The sequence below is a fragment of the Aptenodytes patagonicus genome, chromosome 6 (assembly GCF_965638725.1).
Source record: "Aptenodytes patagonicus chromosome 6, bAptPat1.pri.cur, whole genome shotgun sequence".
NCBI lineage: Eukaryota > Metazoa > Chordata > Aves > Sphenisciformes > Spheniscidae > Aptenodytes > Aptenodytes patagonicus.
Window position 1 is genome coordinate 37,768,187 of NC_134954.1, and position 19,213 is coordinate 37,787,399.

At 36.0% G+C, this 19,213-nt stretch overlaps 1 protein-coding gene across 5 annotated transcripts in view; it reads right to left on the reverse strand.

Annotated features, from left to right (window-relative positions):
• Positions 1-19,213, reverse strand: part of NCKAP1 (NCK associated protein 1) — a 61,799-nt gene that overhangs the window by 10,392 nt on the left and 32,194 nt on the right. For all 5 annotated transcript variants that reach the window (XM_076342162.1, XM_076342161.1, XM_076342164.1 and 2 more), the window contains 13 exons: positions 18,331-18,412; positions 17,823-17,881; positions 16,857-17,002; positions 16,235-16,367; positions 14,389-14,508; positions 13,942-14,081; positions 12,594-12,725; positions 9,723-9,941; positions 9,249-9,379; positions 8,784-8,881; positions 4,800-4,893; positions 4,009-4,091; positions 3,491-3,571 (listed from right to left, as the gene is read on the reverse strand). In XM_076342162.1, coding sequence (XP_076198277.1) covers positions 3,491-3,571; positions 4,009-4,091; positions 4,800-4,893; positions 8,784-8,881; positions 9,249-9,379; positions 9,723-9,941; positions 12,594-12,725; positions 13,942-14,081; positions 14,389-14,508; positions 16,235-16,367; positions 16,857-17,002; positions 17,823-17,881; positions 18,331-18,412 — 1,518 coding nt within the window. The remainder of the gene's footprint in view (positions 1-3,490; positions 3,572-4,008; positions 4,092-4,799; positions 4,894-8,783; positions 8,882-9,248; positions 9,380-9,722; positions 9,942-12,593; positions 12,726-13,941; positions 14,082-14,388; positions 14,509-16,234; positions 16,368-16,856; positions 17,003-17,822; positions 17,882-18,330; positions 18,413-19,213) is intronic.

Sequence of the window (19,213 nt, forward strand, 5' to 3'; positions counted from 1 at the left end):
AGATAGAGACACTCTAGATTTTTGTTTGTTTCTAACCTACATTGAACAGCTGGGTCAGTACTTTGTGTGCTAGATTATAATTTCTTTTTGTCAAGCCAAACAAAGCTTGTATTCTACACTACCTCCAAAGCAAACATCCTGACTTCCAATTAGCTGTTTCTACATCTTTACTGTTCAAAAGAAACTAACAGATTTTCTCTACTAGATCTAAAGTATCAGCTAACATCTGCAAATATAGCATTTTTAGACAAAAGCCAAAAGTCGCAAGCTGGTGAAATACCAGAGTAAGGCAGAAAAGAAATCTTGCAACAGCCAAATTTGATACAGATTCAGTGTCCTGTGATTCCAAGTGCCAAGAATTAGACTCTAAGTGGCCCTAACACTTGGAGGAACTAAGAACATTTTGAAACGTATTCTATTTTCCAGCCTGTCCCAGGCTGTATCTTTTATTGCCATTAACAAACTTGCAACACAGTTCTCTCTTTCCCCAGTTTATATTCTGGACGAAAGTATCTGAAGCTGTAGTTCAGATGACTCTCTACAAAAGCAGGTTTATACCAAGTACAAAGGAGTACGGGAAATGCTAGCAACGTGTCTTACTGCCATTAACATTTGAGAAGTTTTACACTTTGCCCATAAATTCTCACATATAGTTGGTCAGCTGCACGTAGGGGATATTGTGCAAGATTATCCTTATTCGTGTGCTCCAGCCTGGCTACCCGAGGGCAAGTTCTGATATGAAAAGCATACAATTTTGTTCACACAGTGCTATGCTGTCAGCAAGACATATGATATTAGCTTGAGTACAGTCCTGCATTAAAAGAATTACAGAGCATCTGGACGGGAGCTGGTTCACAACAAACTGGTTAAGGAGCAACAGTGGAACAAACGCAAGCCTGTTTAGAAACAAAGCCTGTATAGACAGCCCAACAATTTAATATTAAAAAAAAACAACAAAAACAAATAAAAGGAGAACAAATCCCCATTTTGTCGGTCACCCCAAACCATAAGTTTCATGGATACTAAAATAAAAATAACATTTCATAACAAGTATTTATTTCATCAACAGCTTTAAAGCTATTTATGCTTTGTGTTGTAAACTCAATACGTAGGAAATTACTATGTTACTATGTCCTAAAATATGCCCAATTGGACAATTATCCCAACCCATTGTACAAAGCCTTGTAAAGATCTGTCTGTTGACATGCCTTCATTTAAGAAAAAGTAGTCTGCCTTACTGTCCCAAAAGAAGTCTTTGTTGCCTACAATTGCACTGCTGTATGTGACAAGGCCAGGAGAAAGCTCAGACAGTGCACTGCTGATTGTCCACAGGGCTTAATTGTTAGCAGGCTCACAGCACAGCTCTGGCCCTTCCAACAAGCTGTTTTCAAGACAAAGCTCTGGCAGAGTTGCGGGTAGCACATGTCAGAGTTCCCAGTATTCCCAGTAGGCACTATGGACAAGACTACACTGGTCTGGCTCTTTCTCCATGCAGAGTCCTCCAACATTATCCAGGCAAGCTATGTACTCTCAAACAAGCCTACATGGCATCACGTCACACCACAAAATGTGACATCTGCAGTTGGTATCACGTGAACACCAGCACGGTGGACTGTACCACAGCACTTAGAATTTATTCCAGACACTTTGAACTAGAAAAAAAACCCACACACAAAGTAAGTATATTCAAGAATCACAGTGGAACTACAGCAGGCTCAGAGAAGGCCAACAGCCAAATATTACGTGAAGCATGGGCAACCAGGTGGTGCTACGTGGCATAAGCCAGAGAACAGTCCTCAGCCTGGTTTTATTTAGCAGTAGATAGCTTTTTTTGCCATCCAATTATTCCAGTGACTCCAAATTACTCCAGTGACTTTCAGAAGAGAAGCAACAAGTACTATGCTTTCTTGTATCTGCTGACACAAATGAGTTCAATGATGTCTTTAGAGATCCACTGAGATGTTTAAAATGATCTGTTATCATCAGCTTAAAAATATCAATGGTAAAATACTGTCTTCAATGATTACTGTTGCAGCCTTTATCCTACCCTATTTTTCAGGACCCCTTTGATACCAGAGGCTGTAAGGTGCTTTCTGAAAAGATCAGGCAAAGTAAGGAGTGAACTTCCCTTCTCACCTCTTCTGCATGCTGACTCAAGTCCAATAATGGAACGTGATGCTTTGGTGACCAATGATTTTCTCTGTAACTATAGGTGAGAATTTTAGAAAGGCTTTTCCTGAGAAGTGCGAAGGCACTTGCACTTTGATGTGCAAAATGATACTACTTGCATCGTTTTGATGTAATTTTTATCATGAGCCGGTATCCTTGATGGTAATTTTCCATAGCATTTTCACAGAATTCCTCTATTGTGGTATGAATTTCAATGTTTTCTGGGACATCAAACATTCATGGCTTGTTTATCAGCATTGCAAGTTTCAGAGAGCATGTGATTATATTTTGGAGTGAAATAGCATACATGTGAAATTTCAGTAACTTATCTTACTCATGCAACCTCTGACTCATTTTTAGACAGACTGCTAAACCGTGTCTTCTGAAATCATGAGGCCCACCATAATGGACTCTGAACTGTTCTTGTAATGTATTTTTAAAAAGGAGAAGGATTTTTTTTAATTTAGTGAATCTTCATACACAACAGAACTTAAGTTTCTTTCCTCAAGAGTAAACAGCAAAACATAAGCTTCAAATTCAGGAACAACAACATATTGTGGCCCTCAGAAACCATACTTTGCTCAAGAGCGGATTTCTAAAAATTGTTTCTGTAAAAGTGAATCAAGAGTTGCACAATGTATATACCACTACACATTTTCTGCAAATCAGATTGCCACAATACCATTAAGAAGCTTGCAAACCTTCATAGGCTCCAAGCTGCAATGAGAGATTAAAAAAACAGCTAGGCTGCAGCAACTGTGCATACATGTCCAGAAGCCACGTGATGTACCGACAAGGGTTTTTGGATGGAAAGGTACTACCATTCAGAAGCAAGGCACCTTATTTAAGCTGCTAGCTTTTTTCCAAGCATTTCAGACGGTGGGTTCACAAGAATTTACAATTTAAAGTCAGAATCAGACTTGTAGCTATTGCACGCACAGAGCTCCAACCACGTACAGAGTCCTCGAAACATTTAGTTTTACCAATTATACTGCTCACACTACGAAGCAGCTCAGTATTCTTCCCTTTATTGCTTAGTCATGTTTTAACACTCGATAAATTTCACTCTTAATTCTTTCCATGAAGGTTCTCAAATGCGATCACTGGCAGATAGAGACTTGTGCTTATCCTATCAGTTGGTTGGTTGTTCCCCCCACACCCCAGAACATTAGGAGGCTGCAGATACACAACTACTTAGCTCTCTGGGAAAAAAGGGTGTTCTTTGTTTCTGGATTTTTCACACTAAGCATGAGTCTTGCCCCTTACATATTTTCAGTAAGCTCCAAAAAATGACTCCATCACCCTTTGGGCCAAACATTACCTTCATGTCAGTCTCTCTTGGAATGTGATCTTTAAAGTCCTCGATGGAACTTACAAGGAAAGGAATGTGGTAGGATAAGACCTAAGAGACACAAACACATACAAAATGAGAAAAAACACTTCCCATATTAATGATCAATTAGACACTACCATTATTTTACTGGATGACTTAATTTTTTTAAAATGAGTTTTTATTTTATGCATATGAATTAGGTTGCAGATTTAAGACATTAAAACCTAATAAACTTAAAATCACGCTGTTTGCAGACAAAGTGAAATGAAAGCTTTTGAAATGTACTAAACACAGAAAACATTCAGAGGCATGCTCAAATTAAAACCTGTATGTTTTTATGTAACATTTCTCTGAACAGTACTCAAAAAGGATGAGTATTGCCATTTTACCCACATACCAATCTTTTAAGAGGTAGCATTTCTAAATAGTGAAGCTTCAAATACCTTATCATTCCATTAAATTAAATACAAAGAAAATTATTCAGAAGATATTCAGTTATTTCTTACATCTCTAAGTGCTTCCTGTGCCAACGACCGAAAAGACAAGATAACACCAATAATCGTCATTCTCTTCAAAACACTGTCAACAGCTGAAGAGAAATGAGAACAATAGTGAACAAGAACCTGTTTACAAGCTCAATTCTTCAAAAAAAGAGAAAGAAAACATTTAGCAAAATACTGAAAAACGCAAGGTACTGAAACAATGGCATTCCTTAAAAAAGCCAAAATAAACAGTGCTTAAGTAGGTTTTTATAGCTGAGTTGACAATCGGATTTTCAGTATCCTGTTAACCACTTCATGGAATGAACTCATTACACACAGCTGACAATACTGGATGCTAACACTAGTTCTGTGTTTTCCTGAGGCCAAAAATGTCTATAATAGTTATTTTTAACAAAAATAATTACTTATGTTAATTACATGTAAAAATCCTTCCAAAGAATGCAATAACTTACACTGTGATGGAATCAATTCAGAAACGTGTGTCAAAAAAGCCTGTGTTTTCTTTTCTATGGCTACATGCCTGGTTGTTATAGCTATGTGTTATCATCCCTGAAGAGAAATGATGCTCAAAGCTCATCACTACTATAGTGCCCATGCACTAATTAACACCAAAATCTCATTTTGTCTGTACATGAGAAGACTGGAAAATTTTGAAAAGACGCATCAGTTTATACGAGCTCACATACATTTTGCTGCTTCTGTATACTTAATACAGAGAAATTAATTTTTCTCATTTCCTTTACAAAGATAAAAAACAATTCTAAATCTTTAGTAGGACCTTGCTAGTTACCCACATGATAATCTTTTAAAGAGTGCTGCCATCTGGTCTGGCTTGTCAAAGCTGGTCCTCATTTGTGTTAGAACTTCAACATTCTCCACCACAAGTTTCTAAAAAGAAGCAAGGATTCAGGTCAGCTATAGATTTCAGTATGTTAAGAGGATAAATGCATGGTTTAGGATATTTCAGTCTGGCAGAGAGGCAACTAAACTCGTGGAATACAGATGTACCCACTGTGTTCTTAATGGGACTACAATATCAGTATTATCATCAGGCACTGCTCTACACAAAAGCAAGCTCTGAATCAAAAAGCAGAGGATTAGATACCCCTTGGAACATGATTTTTATATTCAGCAACACATACAATTTCTTAAAAACAAGGGAATGAAACTCAGTAAAATCAGACAATAGCTCCTCATGCTATTCAGCTTTTTAAAGAAAAGTATACATATATCAATAAAAATGCAGATTCACAGAGTAATCCATTCTTTTGGGTTGCTCCTTTCACTAGTTATGCTGTAAGGATTATAAATTTAATGTTGGTAAAATTGAAAAATGGAATGAAGAGTATAAGAGTCAGATTGTTAAATCTTGGTGCAGTTTACTTGAAATTTTCTTCCATTATAATATAAAATAAAAACAAAGACATTCATTCAAGTCCCAACACTTTAGCCTGAAACAGTTAAACTCGAGTGCAATATTTTTCATGTCAGTTTGACCAAAAGAAAAGAAAATGTGTGTCTGTTTCTAATTTGTAACAGCTCTCATACATGCAACTTGTAGCATTAGGGTAAATGTAATAACTTTCCTGAAATCATTCTCCAAATATGTATCAGATTTAAGTTACAGAGATTGCATAATCACATCTATAAAATGTCAGATCCAAAAAGGGTTTCTTGCTAGCTGAGGAACTTATGTTATGCCAAGTAGTATTTTTAAACTCTCTTCAAGCAAGAAATAGGTACTTTATTTTACAAAAATATTTTTGCAGTTTGAATGCACAGTACCCTATTTCAGAAATGGAAAATATGATTCTCTCTCTTTAGGTAGAAGACAACCAGCAGCTAAGAAAATTTAGATATCTTGTGTGCTTCTGAACATTAAATGAAGAAAGCATTTCCCTTCTTTTAAAGATGACTTAATTTAGTGCTTTGTATACTAAACAATATCAACGTAGAAAAGAACTGAAAGATGAAGGAAGAACACAAGATATTCTGGATTGGGGGTGGTCTTCCAAAGTGATTATTAGTAGTTTTATTTTTCAAGTGGATGCATTCCAGACCCCTCATTTACTAGGCAGCACAAACAAAAGGAGCAATGAGGAGAGAGCAGGAAAAACTACTATTCATCAAACATGTAGACCATTGTAAACCTGCAACATAATTTAAGATATATCACATAAAATCTAAGAAGAGACACACCTGCAGGAATATAATGCTAGGGATCCGAGAACATTTCACCTTTGATGGTTCTGGTAACTGCTTTAATAGTTTTATTTTACTTCACTTCAACCCATGCTGAAAACAGGGCAAAACATAGCAACTGACAAGCAGGGAAATTAAATTTCAGAGTAGATATTCCTGTGACCACAGGAGGAGAAAAAAACAACACAACTTAAACTATAATGCTGCTATGAAATAAATGGTGGTCTGTGTTTACTCCCACCCAGTCAAGTAGCCTGTGCAAAGCAGATCTGTCCAACAGCTTAGACCTCTCAGATTCAATTACATTGTGTCATTGGTCATGCTATTTCCACAATCTCAAGTCTATCCATAATCCACTCGGTCTTCTCACTTTCATTCTTATCTTCAGTGAAAAGCAATGAAAGAAATAAGCTATACAAGATGTAGCAAACTAACCACCTCCAAGAATGTGTGCGCATGTGCACGCACATAGACACACAAGATGTACTTCTATGCTGAAAGCCAAAGCGAGACTGGTTTGCGCTGAAATCAAGATTGGCAATTTTAAACCAACCGACGAATCAGAACTTGGCAGATGTGTGACATTTTAATTTAAATCCCTCAAAGCTCTCCAGAATGCAAGATTGAAGGCAATAGCCCACGCACATTGTTACTGAGTCAAGCTTTCAGCTTTACGAAAAATAACCAGCATATTAGTTTAAGATTTAAAAGGAACTGGCTGGAATACAGTTCAAATAGTTACTTAAATGAGGCAAACTTCCCCTCCTCGCCCCAGTCTTAAACTTCAGATATAAACCCAACACCTGGTCCCATTGCGGGAAGCAAAGCAAGCACGTTGAAGCCTACTCTTAATAAATTCCCCATTCTATCCCTCTTGTTGCTTCCTTCACCAAAACGCAGATGTTTCTCAGTGCTCTCTTGCTAAGCCAACTGCATCTCAGCCAAAGGGATGAACATTTTATTACTTTATTTTTTTCCTCCAAACATGTGGTCATGTGCATGTGGATCTACACTATGTTCTGCTTATCCTTAGCAGTATCAGAAAATAACAAATCTCAGAGACAATTTAAAGTTGCTTTTTAAAAAAACACACAGAGCTACAATATCAATCGCGCTGATTTTGAGGAAGTATGACAACTCCACAGTAAGTGGACAAAGACAGCAGCGGCCAACAAACATCTGCCCAGCAGCTTTGTGTTTTACTTGAAATGTGACAGATGTCACTTTGTGCATAGCCAAGAGTTACATAATTTAACCTTAAAATCACAGCATTCTCACCTGGAAAATCTCATCCTAAAACTCAAAAATTGGAATGGGCATAAGGAATCAACTACCCTGTCTGGCTGGTCACTCAGGTCAGGGTTGCTGCATGCTCTTGCGGCAGCTGGGAAAGCATGAGCAGCCCCTCTCCTTAAGCTGTAACATTGAATAAAAGGCTTCAAATCTTTTAGGGCATCATACGTCCTAGCAACTCAGCAGCACCAAAATTCACAATGTTTACAGGGAGAACAAGACCTTCGAAATTGTAACATGGGATATATTAAAAACACACATTTTTAAAGGCCTGGTATGCTAATAATAATAAATTGTTGTTGAAGAAAAAAAATGAAAGTTCCTTAGATCTCTTAAGTATTCATGTGCATTTCTGAAAACACAGCATGCATGAATAGTTACCAAAAAATCCTTATTGTAATTAGCGGTTAAATAAATTGAAGATGATGCGATGTAATAACAACTTGGAATTAAATTTGGAAATGACACTAAAAGAGTAAGTCATATGAAAAGCAAATATATGCCAATTAGTGGCATTTTAATAGTATGACTATCCTGGGAAAGTAGTACACGTTATTAAATTTGTTAAAACCTCTTTCCGGAAAAAAGAGTTAATTACATAGGCACCAAGTGCTTCCCCCTGTCATTGTTCTGAATATACATGCAACCAGCTTCCTTGAGATGCCCATGTTTCTAACTTTCTTCATGGCACCAACTTTATTGTTTGTTTGTGTTGCTGTAGGTAGCAGGTTTATTTATCAGAATAGAGACATTTATAATAAATGGATACTGTTCAGCCAGAGGGAAAGATATGTCTAAAACCAAAGAAAACTGGCAAAGAAAAAAGACCTGAAGTCTCCCATCCATGTAAACTGAACAATAGATGCTAACACACGTGGTGAAGAAAGTAAGTCCTTATAGATGACTAAGATACATTTGAGATTTTCATGCTAAGTTTTGAGAGTCAACAGACTTTGGTAAGCACTTTGCAAGCACCTGGAGATCTTGAAAAACATTGCTCCCACTGATGATAAGAAGAGACTTGACTCCTAACTTGGGGTATCTAACATAGAAATCAGAGCCTGCATAAAGTCCTGCCCATTCAGCTGTTGAAGAATGTGGGATACACACATACTACATGTGCAAATGTACTACAAAATAAGAGTAAAATTCACAGCTTTGTCAGTTTGTTTGACGCAGTCATTTCAAAAAGATGGCATGCAGAAGCACAGCTATTAAATATCCTAAAGGAAGCTTAAACAGAAAACAACCCGTCTTCCCACCCACCAGTTTCCCAAGGTTACCTTAAGCTCAGCAACCTGTGAAGAAATGTGCCACATCAGACTTTCACTTAGGAACTTCATGCCATATGGTCCCAGAAGTTCAGAAAGGGCTCTCATTTCTGAGAAATAAAACAAACTGTTCTACTTCAAACATTCCTTCTTCGGTTATTTGATGCCCATCATGTATCTAGCAATAGTGTTTTAATTGCAAAAATATTGTATCATAATAGAACTGAAGCAGCAGTCACCAACACATTATACTCCTATCTCTGTAGCTTAAATGCAACAACCCTGCTTTGACCAAAAATAGGAAAAGCAAGCTCTCTCAAGGCATATTCAAAACATGAATAAAAAGTACTTAAAACACTACTGAAGGTTAACAAATGCTGTCTATAATAGAACACTCTAAGAGTTGCTGTTATTCCAACTACTCAAGCGTACAATAACTATCCCTCACAAATATTCAGTAGAAACATCAAAGTCTACCTGATATGTCAGAGTACTCCTCAGCATTAAATGTCAATTCACTTTCTGTAGGCAAATTCACAAATGCCTTCATGGCTGGAAAATAGGCTATGTGACCATTGCTGACTTGCCGTAGCAAAGTTTCCAAATACCTTATCAGAAAGGGAAAAAGTTTTAGATTACAAGACACGTGTTCATAGATACTCTATACAACTGAAGTACACTTGTGTGACAAGGGACAGCAAAGCCTATAGACTAAAGTTTTACTTTCATAGTTCAACTGATATCTGTATCTTACCCTACATCTCCCCCCTATAAAAAGTGAATTTCACAATAAGCAAACTTTAAAGTGCTTTTAACAGAAACAGGGAGAAGTAAACTTGAAGTGGGAAACTTAACGAAAATTTCAAACAACTCCACTTCTCCAATTCCAGATTTTTAATTAAATAAAAATAATATAAAAAACTTGCAACAAGTGTTCATATAATTACTTACCAATTTGTATACAGACTGGTAATGGTTGGCTCACCATGACTATCTAAATGCTGGGTTTGCTGAAGCAGAACATTGTTAAATACTCGTGTAATGTCGATCTGTACATAATTTTCTATTGACTGGAGGACTGTCATATAGGCTCTTACACTGGTTAACAGCTCTGAAGGCTTTGCAATCTCTTGTGTTGCCTGATTATACATAGTCATTCCAACAATTGACCTTGTAGAAACAAAAAAATTGGAAACAAATAAATTGCATTTATTAGTAAAATTAAACAGAGACAAAGATGCAGCTATAAAAATGATTTTATATTCAAAACTTTTCTCTGAACACTTTTCCAATCTGCAAGTATAAAACTCTAATCAATGAATATACTACACCAGCACTTTTAAAAATAGTTCTAGATGCCAATGACAACCGTATTCATGGTTCCAGCAAAAATTTCATGAGACTATAACAATACTCACTGAATATTTTTAAAATAACACTTTTTTCCCCTCATATAAATAAGGGCAATCCACAATGTGGAAGACTTATATTACAGCTACTTTGGTAAATAAATTAATGTTAAAGTCTTAAAATGAAAAACTTCTGGGAAATGCAAGAGCAATGATGTGTTAAAAGTGTTCAAAGCATACTAACTAAGGCAAAAATTCTTTGACTAAAGTTGCTGTCACAGTTTTAAATATCTGTAAAAAAAAATCATATAGCAATAATTAAGTACGAATTAAAATATTCAAAGCAAAACTTCTATCTTGTGTTGTTTTGCTTAAGTATTTAAAGGCACATCTGATTATCTTAACTACGCCTACTGTATTTGAGTGCATAAATTTTGCAAGACAGACCATACCATTTAATCTCTTCTTTCTGCCTCAGCTCACGTAGTATTAAAAAAAAAAATCTGTTACCTTGAAAGATCTTATCTCTTTTGCAATACGGATAGCTTTCCTAGAGCATACTTTTTTTTTTAAAAATTACACTTTAACTGTTTTAAGTAACTTTTCAAGAAAGTTATCAGAAGCTCTGCTTTCAACAGCTAATGCCTCTCAGCAATTATCGTCGTGTAAGTAGATGAAAGGGAGTATTTTTACATCATTTGGTAGGTAGGCTGCAGTTATATTTGTACACCTAATTTTAAAATTTTGGGTATATGTTAAGTAAATAAATAGGAATTTCATTAATGAAAAACAAATCTCCCTTTAGCTGACACAGTGATTTCTATCTTTAATCAAAAAGCCAAGAAATTGCAGGACATACTTTGATTTGCCCAAATTCTCACTATAAATAAAAACAGGCTCCTCATAGCAGATCTCCTATACATCAGGCTACCTTTCAAGCTAGATCAGAACTGCACAAAGGACTGCATATTCCCTTTTAACACAAATGGACATTAACTTTACCCAGTATCTCACTGAAACCAGGCCCTCAAGCAAACTGTATCATGGGGTCCTTAAAGCAAACAAAGTCTTCTTAGTAAACAAATACTTGTTGTATTCATTTTAGGCTTATAATGGTCTCAGACTTTCAGAGCTAAGCTTTTGAGCAGTATGTACTTTTCAAAGGCAGAACAGCAACAAAACAAAAAAGTAAGAAATTGGTAGATTACTACCTTCATCAGAGGTGAAGGGGATGAGTTATTCTAGAGGAGAACATCAGCTTATTTAAGTAACATTTTTGTTGTTGCTTGGAAATGTGCAAATAAGCCTATTTTCACAAGTTTACTTCTGAGACAGACTCTCTCATTTTAAAACCAATTCAAAATTGGTATTATTACAAGACTAAGTGGCATAATAATAAGCTTTAGTCCAATCATATGTGGAAACAGAGCTGGTTAAAACAGTAAACAAAAAACCTCCTAACACTGGAACACTAACACTTTATTTAAAGGTAAACTGCAAACCTCTGGAAGAAATGCCACTTCAATATCTGAAAAATAATTATAAATTGAACATTTATTCTCTTTGGGTAACAAGCCTCATTTCTTTCATGAGGCAAGAAATAGGAAAGCATCTGCCTGTGGCTTCAGCTCCAATCCACAAGCCAACCCCCCCTGCCCCCCAGTGAAAAAAAAATAAGCAAATATGACCTTCACTGGTCTAGGTTCATAAACCTGAAGATTACAGCTGACTTCTTATAAAGTCATGAAGTTATCTTTACTTTTATGCCACCTTGTCTTACTTTAAAGATGGAGGGCTCGAGACACCTAATATTATGTCTTGATGAGTAGAAGTTTTAAGTCTTTATACCTTGTATGGAATACATAATAAGTAATCCTTGGCATAAAATACAACCAGGATAGCTGGCTGTTTTAATATGAAGTCCTCTCCAGAAGTTGCCATTTGCCTATTTCTGTAAACAACGATGGGAAGATCAAGGTAGGAACAGACAGGAATATCAAGTGGCAATACTTTTTTTTTTTTTTTTTTTTTTTTTAAGAAAAAAGGTAATTAAAATATCTTTTCAGTTGGCTTTGTCAGGTCTTGAGTTCTGATTTTTAGATTTCCCTTTCAGCAAGCCAGTAAACTCAAACACTTGAAACAATCCAGCACGTGCAAAAGAACGGTGGGAAGACAGTCTTTATAAATGCCTAAAAATAGGCGTCACGAACTCCTACCAAATACATAGGAATGCAGGATCAGGATATTGTATAGGTGATATTAATTTCCAATATATTTTGTTTTAAAGTAGGAACTAACAATTGTGTATGTCTGCACATATAACTTGTCATTTCAATCAGAATTTGACTTACGGGTTTCACAATCCACCCCTTTAAAAACTAGTTTTCCATAGTAAGTATACAATACTTTCAACATCAAATCAACAAAGACTTATCTTGCATATGAATACTTCTAACTTTACAATATTTCTTACTTGGTAAAGCGGATTTCCAGGTGAGACGTTAAATATTCTCTTGGGGTAAACGTGTGTTCCCAAACCACCATGTTTGGTACGTAATTGATTGAGAAGCAGAGCTCAGAAAGTGCAGTGTGCAGTTTGTCCAGGCTTTAAGAACAGGCAACAGGAAATTAAGAAAAACATTTAACGCAATGTAAGTATGCATTATCATGGAAAGCACATGCTGGATGGAAGACGCCTCAAGAGCAGGTACAGCTCTAACTCTTCCTTTCATTATCTTTTTCTGCTTTGAGACACTCTTCTAGCTTATTTTAAAAACAGTATTTTGGGTAAGAACACATCCTACAACTGCATACTGATCTGCATCACATACAGTGATGTGAGAGATATACATATTTTTTATAGATAGATATAAGGTGTGTGTGTGTGTCCCGAAAAAAGAACAGTGTTAAAGTGTTTTTTTCCTAACTGAACTAAGCAACACAAGTCACATTTGCTACTAGCCAGTACTAAAAACCTGAAAATATTGGGAGAGGGAATCTTAAGCTACAAGTAAGTTCTTTTCCCTCTACTTCTCTGATTGTTACAGTTTTCTGATGTTTGGTTGTTGCAACTGTAGCAAAACCACTTCCCCTTCAGCAGTGTGTGTGTTTAGCCACTCCCAGCCACAACACTAAACATTTATTGTTTCCTTTTCTTAGCTTCCTTCCTCTTCATACTTTTATCATTCTACCATCTTGTCCTGTGATCTTTCCCAAGAATTATCTTCTACCTTCTCCTCCCCTACCATCTCTTATATCCCAAACTGTATTTATTAATCTTTGTTATTTCTTTCAGGTGGGTTTTTTGGTTTTGTTTTTTATTTGCTGGCACTTTCAATTTTTCTATAGCCACTAACAAGGACACCTTCCCCAGTTGGTACAGGCACTGGAGCCTCAACTCCATCCCAGCAGCTGAAGGCAGCAAACAGCCTTTTGGCAGCAAGAACTTCCAGCCCAGCCTGTACGTTATCTAGTTAAGTGTTAAAGCAAGGCAGAATTGAAGACGCCGTCCAGTCCTCGGACTCCCACTTCCACAACAATTAATATGACTATACAGAAAACCTAGCTACAGAACAGGGATCCTTTCTGCTCAAGAAAGGAAACAGCCGAGAAGATAAATTCGAGATACACATTCCTATTGCTCTACATAACAGAATTCAGTCTCTATACAAGCTACAGAAGTATCATATGCTCACAAACTACAGAGTCGTCGTATTTAGAGTGAATTAAACTTACTCAGACAGATTAAGCAAGAAGCATTCAATATGTAAAACACACGTTTTGACTTGGGATTTTAGGTGAAAGGAATATAAGAGGCTTACTTTGTCACAACCAATCTGTTTTTCCTCATGCTTTCTACTCCTGGTTTCTCCCTTTCAGGTTCTCCTTTCTTTCCAGTCTGTTTTTTTGACTTTTTGTTCACTGCTTGACTGATGGTTTTGGCACAATGCTTTGGCAGCAACTAGTAGAGGAAAAAAATAGCTCCCTAAATTAAAATCCAACTTCTTAGCAGTCATGAGATACAAAATAAGTGTGATGAAGTCTCCACCTGGACCATAAACAAGTAACACATTCTTCCTTTGACTACTAACTACACAATTCTAATATAAAAGGTTTTCCTCAAACCACCTCCATTTTATAAACAGAAAACTTTCCCAAAACGGGGGGGGGGGAAGGTGAACAGGAAATAGAACCATAAAAATTCAGAAAGTCCAACAACCTAGAAAATCTCAAAGGAGAATTAAAAGAATAGACACAACCACACCCACCTGATCGCTCAGCGTACATTGTTCTGTGCAAATGTCTGTGATAAGATTTCGAGCTTGCTTTGCCATTTCATCCAAGAACATGTTACACAAGGAAAGACTACGATCTCCAATATGATGTCGCTGTTAAAGAGGAAAAAAAAGAAAGTCTTATCTTCAGTTTCCTGTTAGTCCTGCAATATTCAAACAACACACACACTGCACTGCAGTTAATGGTTCACTAAATCATAGAAGTAGGGTACGAGAAATAATAAATTAATTAGTCCTTAATAATCTCAGCTCCAGGATTTTTTTTTTTTTTGGAAGCAACTTGAACCATGAAATGTTCAAAGTCAAAGTGGCCTATTATCATTAAAAATACATTGCTTACTGTATTTTGTAAAACATTTTCTGTAAAAGGAGGCAAAATAAATTTTAAAAAGTAGGTTTTCATGTTTCATTTTGGAATGAATCTACTTTAAAGTGTCCAATACTCAAGGTTTCTGTGAATCTCCTCTTCATTAATTTGTACCAGTACTAAATCTAAGAGAAAAAAAACCATGCAACTCAAGCTATAGAGAAAGCACAGGGTCATTCACACCACAAAGTCAGTAGTGAAGCTCTACTGCATTAATTTCTGGATTCAGTTCCTTTGTCACTGGATCTGCACAAGCACAGCCTTCTGTCTCAGTGAAATCCTTCTTTCACCACTAATGTTTACTTTCTAACAGCCACACTACCACACGTTGTACACAGTACAAAGATTATTTTTCCAAAATGATAACAGTTACCAAGTCATACAATTCAGATATTGAATTCAAAGTTCTGCTGGCTGTGGCAAAACGTGCTTGCTGCAGCTGAATTCACAGTAACTAGCGTACAGTGGACTTTGGCTACTGATTCCTTACTGTTACTATAATTGTTCTGAAAGACATCTCTTGTCCTCAAGGGAAGCTTTCCTGGAAACTTTTTAGTGGTTGTCTAGTATAAATAGAGTTTGCAGCTGTTTAAAGCAAAGTATACAGGGAAAATAATGATACAGACATATATTGAGATGAAGTTTAATGGATTTAATGTTTAAATAAGAACCCACATCGTGCATATTACAACAGATCTTATTCATCTAATTGTTTCAGATGAGCACTGTTAAGAATGAAAATACACTTTCATAAGCACTACACAAAATTGGCCAAGTTAACCCCCGGAGTAATTCCAAAGTCAATGGACGTACAGGAAATGTACTAAAGATTCTATTTCATTACGACAAAAATAGAAAGAATTTCCTCAGAATCAAACTACTTCCTTTAACAAAGGGTCCATTTCTTTAAGCAACATTCTGCATTTTTTCGTTTCTAATTCTAACCAAAGAGGGCTTACATTACCCAGTTCTGACCAAAACGAATGCTTGCATTATACTGTATATCACTTAAGTTTTTTTTTAATCTTACTCAAGAAGCACTATTTATAACAAGCCATACAGAACTGCCAACTTCCTATTTCCTTTTTCTAACTATGGGCTTATAAACCATTTGAAAGAAACACTGTTGCTTGTGAATTTTAATAGGCATACAGGATTTATTAGCATCTAAGCCTGAATGACCCCAGAAAAGTCATCTTATCTTTGTACCTTAGTTTAATCTCTCTTTAAAGCAAAGATAGTAATACTTACTCACTTGAGAAAAAGATTTTGAGATCTATGGGTGAAGAATCACCTAAGAAGGTTATCTATTTGGTTTACTTCCCTTTTTACCACTCTCCTCCCTCAAAGCTTGTATTGCTATAACAAACACTTTCTTGCAGTGTTCAGCTCTAGTCCTCCCTACTTTAAACGAGAGACGAAAATAACTAAGACAATATATTTAAAAATTACCTCTTCTGGGCATAGTTCATGGGTGCAGCTCATAAAATGAGTACAAAGCAGTGGGAATGCAATTGAGTATCTTGACTGAGAGGGAAGCTCCAAACACTGCTGAAACATCTTCTCAAAAGCACGACTATAAAAACTGATCAGAAATAGACATTTAAATGGAATACATACATAATTTTGCCGCAAATAAAGTCTACTTCACACAATCAAATACGCTATTAGTGTCAGATTTGTAGTTATAACTTATACCAAAAATTGCATCATGCTTTCAAAGAAGTTTGTTGTCTGCATTCACTTCTTACGCATTTTATTTGCATCTCTCTACTATTACCATATTTATATTCTGATGTTTGCCACATAGGCACTGGAAAAACTTGCACCTTTTGCAAAAATGTATTAAGGAAGAATCTGCAAATGACCTCAGATCAATTATGTGACTGAAGAATCTCTCTGACGGTTCTTCAGAAATACCTTTATCAAACTAATTCATACAGAAACCAGAAATTCTAATTGATTCTCCCACTGGCCTATCTTCCTACAAAGTTTGCTATTTAAAAATTACACTTGCAAGGGCAAACCAAACAATAAATAAGAAAAAGCTTCTACAGTCAGGTTAGTAACATACCAAAATATAGAAAGATCCGAGGTTTCAACCAACATCTCCACCAAGGAATCTACCATTTTTGTGTGGAAAATGATTGTGTTCATCATTTTTCCTAGTTCTCTATGGTCTGCAAGACTAAGCGAAGCTTTAGAAACACTGGTATAGGCCTGAAAAGACACAAGAAAAAAATTTATGCTATATCTACAGCTGCTTTTTTGCAAATTTGGCTACTGCCCAATATAAAGGTTAAATACTGATTATTGCTATACATAGGAGTACACGAGTACACGTATACCTGTGTACTTAAAGACTGGGGATAGACTATTTTATCTTTCCAATATGGCTTAAGAAAAGCAAATTGCCTTTCAATGAAGTCTCCATATGTCATTTGAATACGATACCAATTCACAGATAAACTGTAGAACAAATGTATTGACAAAGCACAGACACGCACTTGTGAGCCCCCCCTTTAACAATCAAGTTTTGGAAAGCAAGAAAAAGAACGCATATTTTGAAAATATAAAAATAACATGTCTATCTAATTTTGAGACAATTGATTTAGAGTCTAAACAGTACTCCCCCCTTTATTAAGTCAATTGAAGATACTGTTATTGCAATGCACAGAAGCGATCTCACTGAACATTATTTTCTTGCTGAACAGCCTCTACCTTCCCTTGGCTGGGCAGGCTGAATCACACCCCACACAGTGCACAGCTGCCAATAAACTGCTCATCCTCAACACATTCTATTTCCGAACTGTTATAAACACCCCGAAGAATGATTTGCAAAAAGTATGCAATGCAGACAAAGTTACATCAAAATGTAGCAAATTATCAGCTTAAGTATTTGTTTGATTTTAAAAGAGTAGTTTATCCTTAGATAGCCTGTCATCCACTTGCAGTGAGAGAGTAATCTAGAAGAGCAGTAATTTATTAAACATTTTGGTTTTAAGTTAGTAAAATGTCACACATATTTACAAAGCCTTACCTGCAATCTAAACCAGTCTAATCTCATTCCTCTGAAGTCAAACACCTCTCCATCTTCAACTGCATCAGGGAAAAATACAGAACATAAAACCTTTAGGAAAACAACTACAAATTCGGATATAGTATATCAGACCTTCTAAAAAAAATCCCAAAGTTCTCAAGAATTACTTGGGTGTTGAACTTCATGCATTTACCTAAGAATTTCAATCCAGCACAGCCACGCTAATAGGAATTAAAATATCTAGATGAAAATATGCATAATACACTTTCTAAATTAAAAGGTAGGATTACTTCCCAATAGCATTCTTCAAAAGCTCTATCGGTATAGAGCTGCCCTGGAAAAGGGACATACAATAAGATGCAGATACCGTAACGAAAGAGAAACAAGGGAACAAATTCAGATTATGCACGTTATCTGCTTCTACCGATTGCATGAAACAAAAAGCAATGAAGCTTTCCAGAGGAATCTGTCATTCTGTTACCATTTTCCCAAGTTCATTTAAACTTACCTTGTTTCACGCTTAGTGAAGTCATTGTGTTTACAAAAGAGGACATGATGATTGATTCATCCTCTGGGCACACTGAAAGATTCTAAAATAAACGTTGTTGCTATTATTATTTCAAGCTTGGTTTACGAAACAACGTCAATACCCATGCGCAATTTATCAGCTATACTCTGAAATGTACGAAAATTTACAGAAGGTAACTTAATCGATGGAATCTCTCAGATAGTGCTATTTAACAGCTGTCACTTTTTACTTCATTGCTTGATGACAAATACCTAGAAAAGCTTGCTTCCAAACAAACATCTGCTCAAAATGGAAAAATCTGTCAGTAAGTGCCCATGCATTTTCAGGCGGTAGTCATTTACAAAATGGACACCAAACATTTTTCTGTTATATATCAGAAACCAAACATTTTTCTGACTGCTACAGGCATCTGATCTGTCTACAAAGAAAATTTGGCCATGGCAGGACATAATGGAGCCCACATCAGCATCACTTTGCTTCCCACAAAACCCCCTCTCAACAGTTTTTTTTACTAACATTGATTTGAATGATTTATACCACCTGAAAGATGGACTATCAAGTTTTCAAATTTTACAAAATGGAACAGTTCATGAAAAAAGCAGTTTCAGCAATTGATAAGATCATATTTCTATTAAATAATACAACACAGAAGTTTCTCATAATTCCAGCTATGACTGACGTTGACATTTTAACCTAAAGGTTGAAAAAATCCAAATTATCACTCAATCATTTGTCTAGTTTTGTGCTTGATACCTGTTATGAATTAATTACAACTAAAATTCAAGCCAATTTTTTTTTCCTCTTTCAGTTTGATGCTAAGGATTATCCTATCTAAACACAGAACACTTGTGCCACTTGTACA